Source organism: Doryrhamphus excisus, linkage group LG14, assembly GCF_037039965.1.
Source record: "Doryrhamphus excisus strain RoL-2023G ecotype Guam linkage group LG14, RoL_Dexc_Guam_v1.1, whole genome shotgun sequence".
Taxonomy (NCBI): Eukaryota; Metazoa; Chordata; class Actinopteri; order Syngnathiformes; family Syngnathidae; genus Doryrhamphus; species Doryrhamphus excisus.
Window position 1 is genome coordinate 1,273,625 of NC_136370.1, and position 18,078 is coordinate 1,291,702.

At 44.4% G+C, this 18,078-nt stretch overlaps 2 protein-coding genes across 2 annotated transcripts; both read left to right on the forward strand.

Annotated features, from left to right (window-relative positions):
- Positions 1–258: 258 nt before the first annotated feature.
- Positions 259–11,468, forward strand: nvl (nuclear VCP like). The gene is made up of 24 exons (XM_078796110.1): positions 259–399; positions 1,191–1,260; positions 2,306–2,376; positions 2,648–2,700; positions 2,928–2,994; positions 3,078–3,135; positions 3,517–3,717; positions 3,819–3,933; positions 4,317–4,393; positions 4,481–4,615; positions 4,802–4,903; positions 4,988–5,105; positions 5,511–5,652; positions 6,037–6,319; positions 6,416–6,634; positions 7,661–7,765; positions 8,224–8,286; positions 8,733–8,852; positions 8,971–9,070; positions 9,166–9,272; positions 9,706–9,782; positions 10,066–10,157; positions 10,331–10,425; positions 11,188–11,468. Exons 2-24 carry the CDS (start codon positions 1,204–1,206, stop codon positions 11,230–11,232), a joined length of 2,502 nt encoding a protein of 833 aa, XP_078652236.1. The 5' UTR covers positions 259–399; positions 1,191–1,203; the 3' UTR covers positions 11,233–11,468.
- A 1,698-nt stretch (positions 11,469–13,166) lies between these two features.
- Positions 13,167–17,883, forward strand: LOC131132251 (uncharacterized). Its single transcript, XM_058077716.2, has 2 exons — positions 13,167–13,972; positions 16,934–17,883. Exons 1-2 carry the CDS (start codon positions 13,468–13,470, stop codon positions 17,512–17,514), a joined length of 1,086 nt encoding a protein of 361 aa, XP_057933699.2. The 5' UTR covers positions 13,167–13,467; the 3' UTR covers positions 17,515–17,883.
- Positions 17,884–18,078: the final 195 nt, after the last annotated feature.

Sequence of the window (18,078 nt, forward strand, 5' to 3'; positions counted from 1 at the left end):
CTCAGAATTTCCTTTTGGGTAAAACATAATTAAAAACAAAATAACTTATCTGTTTATAGTGGTGTGACAAACCTCCCGTTACACATTTTTAATCCAATAAAATGTAAATCATGACTTAAGTCGTGTAGAACCCTAAATAAAGGAATTATTCACCGGAAGGAAGTCACCTCATTTGATATTGAATGACGTTTTAATCCCGCCCAACTCATAAGAATGGGTTTCACCGAGTTGCAATAAAAACATGAACAGAGGGGGCGCCCTTGCCCGTTCTGAATGATCTGAAGCGTGTGTTCCCCAAATACCCACGAGGAAGAAACCAGGAAGCAGCGGAAAGTAGCAAATAAGGGAATTTTCTTCACATGGCTAAAAGAAATCTGTTCTACATTTGCATTTAGGAAGGTGAGAAATCCCACAATTAATAGCAATAGTACTGTTTGTGACAGAGGCGGGTCGGTTGTGTGCTTCCATGCTTCCAACATGTCTACGACGTGTAAACACGTGTTTTTAAATGTTCATGTATGAAAGTGTGCGCTTCTACACAAGCACAGGATTGTTGCTTTCTAGCTAACTGTGTTGGGGAAAAACTTCATTTCTAAGTCTGTTGTACGCACACATGCTTGTGTGAACTCCAGAAAGCCTTTTTTGGAGAAATTGCGTGGGAATTAATTGAAATGATGGAATGGAAATGTAGAATTATGGGGAAATTGGGCATTTTTACAATGTGGGGAACTGTTAGCTCAAATGTTGACATCTGGCATTCAATTCAATTGGAATTTGCAGAGGTGCAGTAGTAAGTTAATATCGTTATATAAAGTTATAAATAATATATAAATAAGCTTAATATCGAAGGGCATTTGTGCTCGGAAATTCACTTAAAGGGATACTTTGGGGATGTGGGAAATGTGTTGATGATGGAATGACAAAAGTGGAAGTAAGAATGGACTATTTTTAATGGGAATGTCAGAAAAGTTAAAATAGTACTTCAGTTATATGCCTGACATGGAGTGTTTTCTTCTTGTGTTGCTTTACAACATTTTCCAGCATGTGGCCCTCCTTGGAAAAAGTTTGGACACCCCTGATATAATGTCTTCTTTAACCCGCCAAAACTATAAGATCAAGGATTTAAAAGTACGCGACAGTGTTCAACTCCTTTCTCATTTGAATGTTGTCATAATCTGCTGGACTTTCAGAGACGAAGCAGACATGAAGAACCGAGGTGGTGGAATGCTGGATGGTCGTCTCAGACAGAGATTGGAACAGGTATGTCTTCACTTGCTCGCATCAGGTTTTCCAAAAAAAAAAAAAAAAACGCATTTATTAAAAACAGAAAAATATACAAACTTTTTCAGTGCTTTGGTTCTGAATTTCTACAACAAAAGCTCTGATAAAACATTCCACTGTCCTCAAATATTGTAATTTTTTACAAATTTTTTTCAGCACAAATTAAGATGAAAAATAACTAAACAAATCAAGAATAAAGAAAATCAATCAGTAATAAATAAATATAATAATAATAATAAAAAGTTAAGAAAGCACATATAGTTGGTGGGTAGACAAATGATTTTTTTCATATTAAAATGAACAAAGCATTATTAGAGCCCTGTAGACATGACAAAACACGACTATAGTCACATTTATACTCTTTTTATTTACAACATATTGCGCAACTGCAGGGTCTTGAGACACATGCTAACTCGCAAACTAGAGAGCTAGCCACCTAAACGGTAGCCTTCAAGTTATTTCCTTTCAACTTAAATAGCCAAAAACTTACCACTTCCACACGGATAGGGAGGATAACTATTAACAGTTATTTAACCTTTAACATGAACATGAATCAAACGTAATAATTTTTTCTGGGTACATGATTCCATACAGCATCCATATAAAAAACTTACCACTTCCACACGGATAGGGAGGATAACTATTAACAGTTATTTAACCTTTAACATGAACATGAATCAAACGTAATAATTTTTTCTGGGTACATGATACCATACAGCATCCATATAAAAAACTTACCACTTCCACACGGATAGGGAGGATAACTATTAACAGTTATTTAAGCTTTAACATGAACATGAATCAATCAGTGTGTAAAATGTGCCGTCAAATGGCTTAAAGGCTAAAGCGACATTTACACTTGCATGCACGTTGCCTTTGTAAAATTTGTCTTGGAAAATTGGCAAAAAGTCCAAACTGTCCCTTTAAGAACATGATTGACTACACGTACTTTAGGCCTGGATTTGCCCCGTGGTCGTGAGTGGATGTCATTGGGTTGGATCAAGGCTTACATTTTCTTTGGCAGTATTTGGCCTCCAACAAGAAGGAGCACGTGGATCTATCCAGTGTCGCCCAGGAACTTCAGAAGCAGTACAGGTACGTTTATCAGATGACTCCGAACGCCATTTTCCCATGTGTTGCTCCGTCAAAACAGACCTTATGTAAAAAAGCTAAGTCCTCGGCCGAGTTGCTAACATGCATGAAGCCTCCAGTGGGGGGGTTGTGGGCTTCTGGCTGCACGAAAGGAGCACAAGAGCCAGTGTATGTTTGGATGTGTTCCAGCTGCCGTGTTTGATCATGGTTGATCTGCAGTCTTGGTCGTGTCCTTGTCAGACGTCTCCCTTAATGAATTTCATGGTGACTTCAGGTTGGACTACGGCAGGAGAAACAAGGCAGCATTTCGAATTCAGGTTGAGAAAGGTAGGCTGGCAACATGGCTTTCATTTCATCATTGTCTCTTTATGTTTACGTATGTGTTCATGGGGGGGGGCATGTGAACAGTCTACTCCAGTATTGATCATGCTCTATGGGGGGGGTCTATTCCAGTATTGATCATGCTCTATGGGGGGGGGTCTATTCCAGTATTGATCATGCTCTATGGGGGGGGTCTATTCCAGTATTGATCATGCTCTATGATTTCCCTCAAGTGTATCAAGCACTGAGCGAGGTGGAGGACAAGCACGAGAGCGCCAACGTCATCGCCATTGAAGCCAGGTCGTTGCCGTGCTCTACACAGCATGTGTCTTTCTGCCGATGTGGTGGGCTTCGTTAAAAAAGTGGAATAATGGTGTTCACAGTGAGGATGACAGCAGCAGCTCAGAAGAAGTCCTAAATGGAAAAGCCCCAGCCAACAGTGTAAGTGTTCCTTACGTAAGGTGTATCTTCCACAGACGTATACAAGGCCTGAGTTCATCATGTAAGGGATGCCAACCAGTGGGGCCATCATGTAAGGGATGCCAACCAGTAGAGTCATCATGCCATCATCATGCCATCAAGAAACGTGTAGCACAGTCAACCGACAGCTGGGATGAGCTCTCATGCTGAGCCAATTAGGAGTCTTGGAAGGAACTTTGGGGTATCAAAGTAGTTCAGATAAGAAAAGACCAGTTGAAGTACTTTTGCCAGTATTGTAGATCAACTTATTCGCTGCCATCCAAATACAGCAGGTATATTTTGTCATGCGAGGTCCCCAGAAGCGTGTAATTCAAGCATAGCGGTGTTTACTGCCCCCTACAGGCCGCCAGTCACATGAACAGCTCTCTTACGTCCCTGTACCGGAAAGCATCCTCTGACTTGGGCACCTACTCCTCTGTTGGAGAGCTGCCTGCCACAAACCAAGCTTTCTCAGGAGGCTGGTTCATCGATCGAGGTCGAGGGCCTGAGGAAACCAGCGTCTTTGTGGAGCTCAGTGAAGATCAGCACATGGGGGCTCTAAATGTAAGCGTGTTGGCGTGGGGATCGTCATCTATGTGATCTATTAGAAGACCAGAAGTATATTTCCTCCGCGTTCACATGAACCTTTTTTGTCTTGCCAACAGGAACATGTTGGCATGTTGGAGTCCGGGGAGCGTCTGAAAAGGTCCGTCAAAAGGAAAAAGAGGTCTGCTGAAGATGCAGCAAAAGACCAACCCAGAGAGAAACAAGAGAAGAAAGGTAGCGATGTGTTCAATGACAGTGGAATATGTAAGGTGGCGTTCGGTGGCCATGATGGCAGCATTGGCCATGTCCTTTACTGCATAACCTTCAGATTTTCACAGCAGCATGCTGATTTCACATATGGCGGGGGTGTCCAAAGTGCAGCCTGGGGGCCTTTTGTGGCCTGTGGCTTATTTAAAAAAAAAAAAAATAGAATTGAACAAAATACCCTTTTCCAGCAAAAATGGAAATATCTGCAGTATTTGTACAAGAAGAGTCAGTTTGAAGAGAAAAGAGAACATTTGAAAGAAAATAGTGAATAAAGTTCTTATGCTATGTGAGTAAAGTGGAATATGATGGGAATAAAGTGAATGTTTCATACAGCGCTTGTATTTTCCCAGCAAAGTCCAACTCCACGAAGCTGCAGCACCCCACTGTGAAGTTTGAAGACGTGGGTGGTAATGAAGACACGTTAACGGTCAGTATTGCTTTACCCACCATAGCCACCTACCAAAAGTATCTGTTGGTGCTATTTGATGTTCTGCATTTGTATGGTGACGTCCAGGAAGTGTGTAAACTGCTGATCCACATGCGGCACCCAGAGATATACCAGCAGCTCGGAATGGTTCCTCCCAGAGGCTTTCTCCTCCACGGACCTCCTGGCTGCGGGAAGACTCTACTGGCACACGCTGTGGCGGGGGTGAGTGGGATGGCGAGCGGAAGCAGATTTCCCTAAATGAAGTAGTGGTGATCTTCCGATATCCACGTCAATCCGATGCCAGCAGGAATCGTACAAATCTCAGGACGTGGAATGTTAGAAAGGCTTGGTGGGCTATGGTCTGGCATCACGGAGTGACGCCTATGTTTTTAATGAAACCTATTCCAGGAGCTGGAACTCCCCTTGCTGAAGGTGTCTGCTCCAGAGCTGGTGTCTGGAGTGTCGGGAGAATCTGAACAGAAGCTCAGGGAGTTGTTTGACCTTGCCGTGGTTGGTGCTACTTTCATAACTCCACCATCGGTCGGATGATGGCGGCTATTGTCGTAACACGTAGGAATCTTCACCTCATGGCAGACTTCCGCTCCGTGCATCCTTTTCATTGACGAGATCGATTCCATCACACCCAAGAGAGAAGTGGCCTCCAAAGACATGGAAAGGAGGATCGTCGCCCAGCTGCTCACCTGCATGGATGGTAGGATGCCATCACTTAGCACCACCGCCATGAATACTGCGGTGCTATACTACAAATATTGCAGTATATATATTCATTTCCGATGGTCTCGGCATTTGAAGGGACTTCATAGACTTGGAAAAAAAGGACAAATTTAGTGAAGTGGAGAACCTCCAACAAAGGTTTCATTGATGATTTCATTTCGGAAAAGAACCAGAGGATTATCATGGTCTTCTGTGTGGTTCTGATAGGACCTTTTTTGAGCAAGACCTTGTGTGAGTGTCCTTACCTTGGTTTTCAAATACACGTAGGAACCTCAGAACCAAATAACGGAGAAGATGTTCCACCATATTCTGACCTTTCAGCGGTAGCTCCATGCAAGCTAGAATGTCACAATTCTGTTTTGTCTTTCTCACCTACCGACAGACTTGAACAGTCTGGCAAGTCCTCAAGTCCTGGTCATTGGTGCTACCAACAGGCCAGACTCCCTGGACCCAGCCCTGCGCAGAGCGGGACGCTTTGACAGAGAGATATGCCTCGGCATCCCAGATGAAGCAGCCCGTCTCAGGTCAGTCCGTATGATACATTTTTGGATGATTTTTGCCCCACACTAAAGATCGGGTCGCACTGACGACCGATGTATTGGGCCGGGATCATGCACAGGCCCCTCGCAGGTCTGCAACCTACCTGTGGCAGTGGTTTTGCAGTTGCATCAGTGAAAACTAGGGATGCTGCAGCATCCGTGATGGTGGTGGTGTCGTGCTCCGGTACTGGTGCACAAACATTGGATGGGATCATCTGTTAGCGAAAACGCCCAAAGGAATGCTAACGTTCACGTCCAAGATCCTGCATATGTTCATTCCACATTCATTCCACCCTAGGAAAAGAATGCTTGGAATAAACCACCGAGGCCCATGTTGACCTCTGACCTTGACTCTTTGCGTTCTGTCAGGATTTTGAAGACTTTGTGTCGTCAGCTGAAGATGCCAGAGGATTTTGACTACGCCAAACTGGCCCGTCTCACCCCGGGCTACGTGGGGGCGGACCTCATGGCGCTTTGCCGCGAAGCCGCCATGAGCGCTGTCAACCGGGTTCTGTTGGCCCTGAAAGGACAGCAGAAGAGCCAAACCAGGACGGGAGCTGATGCAACAAAGCAAGATATCCGTGAGGACGGACACAGCACAATGAACTCGGGACGGGTGGATGACAATCACTCACCTGAGGGTAACCCGCCGGTAAGAAACACGCAAGCACGCCAGTTCAATGAATGAATGAGTTGCTAAATTATTATTTTTATTATTTTACCTTATATGCTCCTCTGTGTCCACCAGGGGGAGCTGTACCAGCTGCTGCAGTTGCTCAAGAGCACTGAAACGCTCTCAGAGCAAGAGTTGAGCAGCCTCTCCATCGTCATGTCAGACTTTGAGGCCTCTCTTTCCCGCGTTCAGCCTTCAGCCAAGAGGGAGGGCTTCGCCACCGTGCCCGATGTCACCTGGGACCACGTGGGGGCCCTTCATGAAATTAGAGAAGAACTGACCATGGCCATATTGGTAAACTCTTCTTCTCTTAGGACTGCTTTTGTCTTAGCTTCTCATGCCATTCCTTTTTACATTCAGGCATTTCTAGTGGTGTAAAGCTGACTGGGGGGGGGGTTATTTTATGTATTTAGAACAGGGGTCTCAAAGTCAATTTACCTTTAAACTTAAATAGCTCAAAACGTACCACTTCCACATGGATAGGGAGGATAACTATTAACAGTTATTTAACCTTTAACATGAACATGAATCAAACGTAATAATTTTTTCTGGGTACATGATACCATACAGCATCCATATAAAAAACTTACCACTTCCACACGGATAGGGAGGATAACTATTAACAGTTATTTAACCTTTAACATGAACATGAATCAAACGTAATAATTTTTTCTGGGTACATGATACCATACAGCATCCATATAAAAAACTTACCACTTCCACACGGATAGGGAGGATAACTATTAACAGTTATTTAACCTTTAACATGAACATGAATCAAACGTAATAATTTTTTCTGGGTACATGATACCATACAGCATCCATATCAAACATTAAACTTTCATATCAAGGCGGGGGGCCTCAAACTAGTGTGCTGCGGGCCACATTTGGCCCGCGGGCCGCGTGTTTGAGACCCCTGATTTAGAAAGTCCGACACGGCTTTTCTATGCTCCAGCTAGCAACTAACTACCAACTAACCGTGATGAATGAGGGATTACTGTCATTCTTTTATTGTCCACATTGTCTTCATGCAGCTCAACCTTCTGGTGGTTCCATCACTGCTACTGGAAATATCTGCTGCTGCTTCTTGATGGCGACTTTTACTCAAGGGGTTTACTTGACACCAGAGGCCGTGTTTTCTGAAATAGTCTCACTGTTTGCCGTATGGAGATCTCACTGCCCTCGGGTCTGATCTCATCGGAACCATCTAACAACACCTATACTGCCTATTGTCCTTCATTTCCCCATAAGGATAGGCGCAGTACTGGGTCCATATCTTCATGGTACTTACCACACATATTATACCTCTGTGTCATGCAGGCTCCCGTACGTTCCCCGGAGCAGTTCAAGGCGCTAGGACTGAGTGCTCCATCTGGAGTCCTGCTGGCTGGTCCTCCAGGATGTGGGAAAACCCTGCTTGCTAAGGTTGTCCAGCATATAGAGTACATAAAAATACATAAAGTACATAAACATATCGGGGGTGTAACGCTACAACGAGGGAACAAAATGCAAACGGCTCAGCTGCTGTTTTGAAATGTCTCCAGGACAGTTTGTGATGTAATCCAAACAGGAGAAGATACAAACAGCCGCAATGCTGGTGCTGGAGAGAGCGAAAATAAAGTGGAAAATGTTCCATTCCTAACAGAAGTATTGTTTTCTAGGTAGTTTTTTTAAAGTACAGCATGAATGCTTTTAGCCTGTTGGACCGTTTCTCATCTCTACTGACCAATGGCAAGCACACCGCTGTCATCTTCTCTAGCTCGTTGTAGCACACCAAACGTTACTTCCCCTAAGGTCTGACGATGAGCATGTTACACCCGTAGCGCAGGTTTTGATCCCGTGTGGTAGTCTCATGTCCGTCATCCTCTGGTGTGTCCTCACAGGCCGTGGCTAACGAGTCAGGTCTCAACTTCATCTCCGTGAAGGGTCCAGAGCTGCTCAACATGGTGAGTCCCAGAACTTCAACGACTGCTGATGTCACAGCCTGACGCTATCCACTTCTACAATGCGCCACCTCCGCATCCTGCTAGTAATTCCCGCTAGTATCTCACGCCTTCTCATGGGCAACCAGCAGAGTTGTACCGACAACCTGCAAAGTCTGTCCCATTATAATGAATACACCAGGGCTGTCAAGTTAACACATTCATTTCCTTAGATTAATTAATTCAGTTATTATTAACCCTTAATTACCCTTGTAGTTGCACTTGGAGTCGTGTACCACAAAGATATTTCCTCTACTTATACGAAGATAAAAGCTTAGTTCTATCTGTGGTTAAATGCGGTTAATTCTGAGTTAACTATGGACAAAAATGTGATTTTTTAATAATAATAATAATAACAATAATAATGAATAAAGCACTATTATATTTATTTCCTGTCTTGATTCATCCAGTATGTTGGAGAGAGTGAGCGGGCTGTGAGGCAGGTCTTCCAAAGGGGGCGCAACTCTGCTCCCTGCGTCATCTTCTTCGACGAGATTGACGCTTTGTGTCCTCGCCGGTCAGGCCGTGAGGTGAGAACACACGTTGGCGCCATCTCGGCAAAGTCCCGCTGCGTCGGCCTGTCGTTGTCTACCGTCAGACCAGATGTGTCGTGTGTCGATGTCGCGTTCGCGCTCTGTTGTCGTTCAGGCAGGCGCCAGTGTGCGCGTGGTGAACCAGTTGCTGACGGAGATGGACGGTCTAGAAGGTCGACGGCAAGTCTTCATCATGGCTGCAACAAACAGACCAGGTCACCATCCGGCGTTGGTGAAAAACAAAACAATTATTCAAACGTCCATCTATTGGGTAAAAGTAACGCCCAGAACTGCTCTTTTCTCTCGGCAGACATCATCGATCCTGCCATTCTGAGGCCGGGTCGCCTGGACAAAACGCTGTATGTGGGTCTGCCGCCCCCCGCCGATCGCCATGCAATCCTGCTCACCATTACCAAAGTATGCTACAATGCTAATAGGAGGAAGTAGTCGTTTTCATAGTCCAATCTGATTGGTTAGTCTTTGCCCAAAGTCAAGTCAACACTGTGCTGACACTAAACTCATCACACAGCAACTTAACACTCAAAGGGCATATTTGGCAAATATACAAACATGTACCAATACCACTTTGAAAAGCAAAAAACTGTTGGGTTTTCCCATAATGCATTGTGTCTTAGCAACACATTCATTGGGGCGCTGCAGTGACGTCAGCCTCCCTCCGTTTTTTATACTGCTTGTTTTCACTGGAGTTGTGGGAATGCTGGAGCCGAGGTTGGATTTTAGTTATGTCGAAACAAACGTGACTTAGAAAGATGACAAAGCGTACGTACAGAACCCGTCCCCGCGTGAACAAGCAGGAAGTGCTGCTCATGTCAACCTGCGCTCCTTGCAGGGCGGAACCAAACCTGAGCTGGAGGAAGATGTCAGTCTGGAGGAGATCGCCTTCGATGAACGATGCGACTGCTTCACGTGAGTGAAAAGCTTTTGGCTTTTTGTACTTTTCTTCTTTAATTGGAGATCAGGAATGCGTCGTGGGTGAATAAGGAACGCGCCCGCGTGCCTTTTGGCAAATTCATCAATAAAAATCCTAATAATAATAGAAATTGACAAGTGGGCCAAAATGGCTCCGGTGTGGAAATGCATTTGAATATTATCGTCCATCTTCTATAAAGAATTGAGAATTTTGGGTGACAAAGATGAGCCGTAGAGAAGAGCAGGAAGTCACATGTCATCTTTGATTCCATGATTCCAGTGGCGCCGACCTGACTGCCTTGGTGAGGGAGGCCTCGGTCAATGCCCTGAAGGCCTACCTGAAGTCCCGGTGCACCCCCCCATCCTCCTCTGGTAATGTCAGTCCCACCAAGCTTACCTGGAAAGCTGCCGTCTGATCCATCCATCCATCCTGGTTGACTTGGTAGACCACGTCACTGGGCCACCGGGCTTCATGGCAGCTCCGAGTGTGGGAACGCTATGAATGCTTCACAGCTAAAGGAAGACCTTTTGTTATGGTTTCACAGGTCACACGTCGTCTGGCCCCGTCGCGGATATCAGGGTAGGCAAAAATCACTTTGAAGAGGCCTTCAAGAAGGTTCGGCCATCTGTGTCCAAAAAGGTAAGCCATGAAGTGTCCTTAGCATCCAACGGGTCGCTTTGAGGCTCAGCATTCCAAGTGAAAAAGCATGTCGGCTTTTGTGTACGGAGAACTTCAAACTGAAAGTACATTCTCCAAACCTTTGTCCAATGGTGATGAGACGTTTAGTCACATGGCTGAGGACCATGAAATGTTCCTCATGTCCACATCTCAGTCTTCAGTCTCAGTGCGTACTCTGGTGTGGAAAGCTGGAAAAACAGACCAGCTAGCATTTTATGCTAACAGGCGCCTCCGCGCTTGATATTACACATTAGCATCAAAATGCTAATCTTTTTCAAGATGGCGGCCAAAGCAGTGGAGTGGATAATAACGACATAATAATAATAATAATAACAACATAAGCGGTCGTCACCACAACCCAAACGAGCCATCAGCGCATCTTTAATTTTTATCTCTCTTGCCAAATATTATAGGGCAGGGGTCTCCAAAGTGCGGCCCGGGGGCCATTTTGCTATGTATTTTGCTTGACACATTCTAAAAGTAGGATTCCCAAGAAGATAAGAAGTCACGTTTCAGGCTTTATTTTTACAAGAATAAAGATGAAATATGAAGAGAAAAAATAGCATCAATTTGAAATATGAAGTTGAATAGGGCCCCATGTTTAGGGCCTTTTTCCATCTTCATCGGAACATGAATGAACCCAAATGAGCCGTTAGCCCGTTAGCCGACTGACTCCACGGTCTTCCACGCTGTGGTCAACGTGTCCTACCTGTTACCTTGCAGGACCAGAAGACGTACGAGCAGCTGAAAGCGTCCCTGAGCACATGAGTGTGTCAACGTCATCATTTGCACGTTAGCAGCCTTTTTACTAAATATACCCGGGGGGGTCCGGTGTTAGTTCATGTCTAGAGGACTCTAACGGTTCTAATACCCTACTTGGAAGGTCAGAAAGACAAATTTGTCTTTGTTTTCCTCAATTATGTTTAACGAGTGAATTAATTTTATGATTGTTTATATTTTTATCCACCAAAAAAGTTGATTAAAAAAACTTTGTTAGCCTAAAATCTTTGTTGTGTCTTTTATTCTGATTATAGTCTACAAATGAAAGGCAAACTCATTCAATCATCGAACATTTGTTGAAGTAGTTTAAGCTAGAGCTTTTATTTTGAAGATCTTCCGGTAGATTTTGGTAAACAACCAGCCAGTTTGTCGGTCAGAAAGACAAATTTGTTTTTGTTTTCCTCTATTATATTTAATGAATGATTGAATTTTATGATTGTTTATATTTTTATCCACCAGAAAAAGTTGATTAAAAAAACTTTGTTTGCCTAAAATATTGTCTTTTATTCTGATTATAGTATACAAATGAAAGGCAAACTCATTCAATCATCGAACATTTGTTGTAGTTTAAGCTAGAGCTTTTATTTTGAAGATCTTCCGGTAGATTTTGGTAAACAACCAGCCAGTTTATGTCGGTCAGAAAGACAAATTTGTTTTTGTTTTCCTCTATTGTATTTAATGAATGATTGAATTTTATGATTGTTCATATTTTTATCCACCAAAAAAGTTGATTAAAAAAACGTTGTTTGCCTAAAATATTGTCTTTTATTCTGATTATAGTCTACAAATGAAAGGCAAACTCATTCCATAATCGAACATTTTTTGAAGTAGTTTAAGCTAGAGCTTTTATTTTGAAGATCTTCTGGTAGATTTTGGTAAACAATTAGCCAGTTTATGTCGGTCAGAAAGACAAATTTGTCTTTGTTTTCCTCAATTATATTTAATGAATGATTGAATTTTATGATTGTTTATATTTTTATCCACCAAAAAAGTTGATTAAAAAAACTTTATTTGCCTAAAATCTTTGTTGTGTCTTTTATTCTGATTATAGTCAACAAATGAAAGGCAAATCGAACATTTTTTTGAAGTACTTTAAGCTAGAGCTTTTATTTTGAAGATTTTCCGGTAGATTTTTGGTAAACAACCACTCTTTATGTCGGTCAGAAGGGTCAGAAAGATAAATTTGTCTTTGTTTTCCTCAATTATATTTAATGTGTGAATGATTTTTATGTTTATATTTTTATCCACCAAAAAGGTTGATTAAAAAAACTTTGTTTGCCTGAAAACTTTGTTGTGTCTTTTATTCTGATTACAGTCAACAAATGAAAGGCAAACTCATTCCATAATCGAACATTTTTTGAAGTAGTTTAAGCTAGAGCTTTTATTTTGAAGATCTTCCGGTAAATTTTGGTAAACAACCAGACAGTTAATTAAAAAAAACACTCGCTGTACGGCTGTTATTGTGTATAGTATTCAAGTCTAGATCACGGTACGTGATACTACAGTACTTTGTATTTCACGCGCCTACTCCAATGGTAGCACGAAGCAGCGGGAAAGCACTTCCTGCTCTTCACAATAAAACACCCATGACAACGACGGTAATATGAGCGTGACTAATCAGAAGTCATAACGTGTAAGGACCTCTGCTGTGTAAAATATGAATATTAACACTTTTTCTGTTTGTATTTCTATTTTCTATGAATCCCATCAATTAGACTATATATATATATGTGTATTTCCGGTGTGGATGTTTCTCTCTTAATAAAGCTAGCATAAAAATCAGCAGGGGACCAATTACTTTCATGTATCCACGTCAAGTCCCAGTACATCAAATAAATAGTGATAAATGATTTATTCTTTACATATACAACATTATTTTACAGGTAATATATATGTGCTGTCTAAACAAATGACTTCAATCAATTGGCTTTACTGTGTCGGAACATCAGGAAGTAATTGGAGGCGGTAAGGAGCGGACAAGGACGCCACACAAGCGTGTTGGATCGCGGCCTGCTGCCAGCTATCGCTTCCACTCGGTTCACCTTCATCCACACTCAACAGCCAAGCATGGAGGCTCGGGCTCGACGGATCCACCGCCGACTACCGGGATCCATTAGACGCTTTTAACACCGGAGACACGACCCTGGAGCGGCTAAGGTCTTACATTCGGATCGTATTGCCTTTCCAAGCGGACATCTGGGCCGGACGCTCGACGGGAGCAAGATGAAGCGGGTGGCGGTGGTTACCAGGCACAATGGCCTCGTCGCCCCGCTGGGTAACAACAACTCCGGAGCTTCGAGCATCGTCGCGCCTCCCCAGCGGAGACCCCCCAACATCGCCGCCTCCGCGGACAGACGCCCGGCGGACGGCAAGGAGGCTTTATTGAACATTTGCCGGAGTCCCGCTGTCAAGTCGGAGCTGGTGTGCAAATGGGCAGGCCGAATGTCGAGCAGGCAGCGGTTCGTCTGCAACCAAACTTTTACCTCCATGCCCGACCTGGTGGACCACGTCACGGCCGAGCACGTCACGGCGGGGCTCGACGCCCTCAGTCACGTCTGCATGTGGAGCGAGTGCGTCCGCGGAGGCAAGGCGTTTAAAGCCAAATACAAACTTATCAATCACATCCGAGTGCACACCGGGGAGAAGCCCTTCCTGTGCGCCTTCCCCAACTGCGGCAAGATGTTCGCACGCTCCGAGAACCTCAAGATCCACACTCGCACGCACACCGGTAGGATTGTCTTTTATATGAGCCAGTGTGGGCTGCCCTCCATGTTTAACATGGCGCCGTTCGCTCATCGTTCGCGTCCGCCCTTTGCTTCCTATGTTTCCTATGTTTCCTATGTTTCCTTCGCATGTTCGGAGGCCGGCGGAAATGAGATGTCATTAAGAATTGATGGACAGGGAAATGCTGCAAATGCCCCAGACACACGACAACACGCAAACAACAACAACTTATTTCCGGTCCCGGCGGAAGGCCTCAATAAACAACCGTAATAAACAATGGCTGCCCCATCAGTCATAGTTCATAGTTGTCATAGTAGAAAAAAACTTGTCCCTCACTTGCCTAAAACAGCGCCCCCTAGCGTCTCGGTGGAGATGTATACGCCAAGCGGGTGGATGGGGCTAATAGTAATAATCAAAAATCGTCAATGAAATAATGCTAAATAACATTTGTAGTATTATTATCGCAAGATTGACTTCAAGTAATATACTAGTATAAGTAGTAGTAGTATGCGTTGTAAATAAATGCGTTCAAGCAGGTTTACTCTTATTTTGTTTATATTTGGAGGGAAATGTTGGCTGTGCTGCACCAAAACTCCGGCGGTAGTTTTGTTTCCAAGTTGGGAAAACCGGAAAGGATGGTCGTGTCCCACGGCGTCCTCGTCACGACTTTCTCACCAATGAGCCGTATTGGTCGGTCGTGTTGACGCTGACTTTGCTCATTGTGTTTCATGGCAAAAAGTCCCCACAGGAGAAACCATCACTTAGCATTAGCCCAGCATATGGCTAATTTGGTGCTAGCATCCTGTGTCCACTCACTGCTAGCCCCGCCTCCACAAAGAGGTTGAGTGAGCGGACGGGAGGGTTCACTCTGTCACGCAGCCTGTACGCAAACATCCAATGATGGTAGAACACGCAGACAGCGACATATGTAGACATACGTAAGACATACGTAGACATACGTAGACATACGTAGACATACGTAGACATACGTAGACATACGTAGACATACGTAGACATACGTAGACATACGTAGACATACGTAAGACATACGTAGACATACGTAGACATACGTAGACATACATAGACATACGTAAGACATACGTAGACATACGTAAGACATACGTAGACATACGTAAGACATACGTAGACATACGTAGACATACGTAGACATACATAGACATACGTAAGACATACGTAGACATACGTAAGACATACGTAGACATACGTAAGACATACGTAGACATACGTAGACATACGTAGACATACGTAAGACATACGTAGACATACGTAGACATACGTAGACATACGTAAGACATGCGTAGACGTGCGTAGACATATGTAAGACGTGCGCAGACATATGTAAGACGTGCGCAGACATATGTAAGACGTGCGCAGACATATGTAAGACGTGCGCAGATATATGTAAGACGTGCGTAGACATACGTAAGACATACGTAAGACATGCGTAAGACATGTGTAGACATACATAAGACATGTGTAGACATACATAAGACATGTGTAGACATACATAAGACATGCGTAGACATATGTAGACATGCGTAGACATACGTAGACATGCGTAGACATACGTAGACATACGTAGACATACGTAGACATGCGTAGACATGCGTAGACATACGTAGACATACGTAGACATGCGTAGACATGCGTAGACATGCGTAGACATGCGTAGACATGCGTAGACATACGTAGACATGCGTAGACATGCGTAGACATATGTAGACATATGTAGACATGCGTAAGACATGCGTAGACATATGTAAGACATGCGTAGACATATGTAAGACGTGCGTAGACATGTGGACGTGCATAGACATACGTAAGACATGCGTAGACATATGTAGACATACGTAAGACATATGTAAGATGTGCATAGACATGTGGACGTGCGTAGACATGCGTAAGACATGCGTAGACATATGTAGACATACGTAAGACATGCGTAGACATATGTAGACATATGTAAGACATATGTAAGATGTGCATAGACATGTGGACGTGCGTAGACATGCGTAAGACATGCGTAGACATATGTAGACATACGTAAGACATGCGTAGACATATGTAGACTTACGTAAGACATGCGTAGACATATGTAGACATGCGTAAGACATGCGTAGACATGTAAGACGTGCGTAGACATGTGGACGTGCGTAGACATACGTAAGTCATACGTAAGACATACGTAAGACATGCGTAAAACATGCGTAAAACATGCGTAAAACATGCGTAAGACATGCGTAGACATGCGTAGACATGCATAAGACATGCGTAGACATGTGTAAGACATATGTAGACATACGTAAGACATGCGTATACCTATGTAGACATACGTAAGACATGCGTATACCTATGTAGACATACGTAAGACATGCGTAAGACATATGTAGACATACGTAAGACATATGTAAGACATGCGTAGACATACGTAAGACATATGTAAGACATGCGTAGACATGCGTAAGACATGCGTAAGACATGCGTAGACATACGCAAGACATGCGTAGACATATGTGGACATGCGTAGACATATGTGGACATTCGTAGACATATGTAGACATTCGTAGACATATGTAAGACATGCGCAGACATGTGTAAGACGTGCGTAGACATGTGTAAGACATGTGTAGACATACGTAAGACATGCGTAGACATAGGTAAGACATGCGTAGACATAGGTAAGACATGCGTAGACATAGGTAAGACATGCGTAGACATAGGTAAGACATGCGTAGACATAGGTAAGACATGCGTAGACATACGTAAGACATGCGTAGACATACGTAAGACATGCGTAGACATACGTAAGACATGCGTAGACATGCGTAGACATGCGTGTATTATGCATGATGAGCGACAGGGACGTGTTTACCATCACGGAAGACGTGACCAAAGGGGAGTCTTGTCTGTGTTTTCACGGTCTGTATGTGTGTTTGCGTTGCAGGCGAAAAGCCATTCCAGTGCGAGTTTTGCGAGCGACGCTTCGCCAACAGCAGCGACCGTAAGAAACATTCCCAAGTGCACACTTCTTCTAAACCCTACGACTGCAAGGCCCTGGGTTGTACCAAGTCCTACACGCACCCAAGCTCTTTGCGCAAGCACATGAAAGTCCACATCAAGTCGTCACCTACCTCCGAGCCCTACGACATCTACAGCTCCATCCACCCACACCAAGCACCTCAGCCTCTCCTGGAGCCCCTGGACCTTAAGATCAACCACCTGTCCCCGTCCTTCAGCCATCAAACGAGCAGCTTTGACTTTGACATCAGTTTGGCCAACAAACTGAACCACAAGCTGGAGCCCAGCTCGTCTCCGCTGGCCGTGCCCCTGGACCTATCTCTGTCCGGACTCAGGAGGCACAGGACCCCGGGAAGAAGCCATCCGCCGGGCAGCCCGGTCATACCCGACTTGCCCAACATGAAGGAGTGGTACGTCTGCACCAGAACTACGGGGCAAAGCTTGGCTCTGCCCCACCCGGACCACATCAAGTCGGAACCGAGCGACGACGACGACTACGTCACGTAAGGCGGACGTCAGAGGATGCCCGGTCTCGGCTCCTTCTTCGTTTCGCTTTCCTTTCCGCTCATTCGCTCATCGATGAGCTGAAGACGACCACCTCGGGGACTGTTCAAGCGCCACTATGCATTTTCACGTCTCTTCTGTCGATACGCCCACATCATCGCCGTGTATGATAGCCACGCCTTGCCCTGATGCGGACCCCACGGCCTCGGGAGGATTCCCGCGTCCTGACTGTGTATAGTTTAGCCCAAGGGTACGTGGGCGCTGACTTTTGTATGATTTTTCTCTTCATGGTATTTTTTATACACCGCCACAATGGATATGAAATAAAAAAAGAGGATGTAAGTGAGTTCATCTTACGGACCGACTGTGTTTATCATTTATCCAGCAAAGCTCACATTTACAGGTGATCGCTAATATTTCTACATGTGATGCCAAAGAATGGACCACAAAACCCACAGATGCACCGTGCCGGGCTGCCCCCGCCATACTTTTGGGTGCTTGGTCGATACGATGAAGGACCCCGCCAAGACTGGAAGAAGAGGCTTGGTGACAAAGAGCCTGTTGCTG

Bases quoted from the DNA above. Each gene is read 5' to 3' on its own strand.
- LOC131132251 (XM_058077716.2), top strand. From the start codon at position 13,468: ATGAAGCGGGTGGCGGTGGTTACCAGGCACAATGGCCTCGTCGCCCCG. The intron at 13,973-16,933 runs GTAGGATTGTCT...TTTGCGTTGCAG, and splicing joins CCACACTCGCACGCACACCG to GCGAAAAGCCATTCCAGTGC.
- nvl (XM_078796110.1), top strand. From the start codon at position 1,204: ATGAAGAACCGAGGTGGTGGAATGCTGGATGGTCGTCTCAGACAGAGA. The intron at 5,653-6,036 runs GTCAGTCCGTAT...GCGTTCTGTCAG, and splicing joins GATGAAGCAGCCCGTCTCAG to GATTTTGAAGACTTTGTGTC. The intron at 9,273-9,705 runs GTATGCTACAAT...CGCTCCTTGCAG, and splicing joins TCCTGCTCACCATTACCAAA to GGCGGAACCAAACCTGAGCT.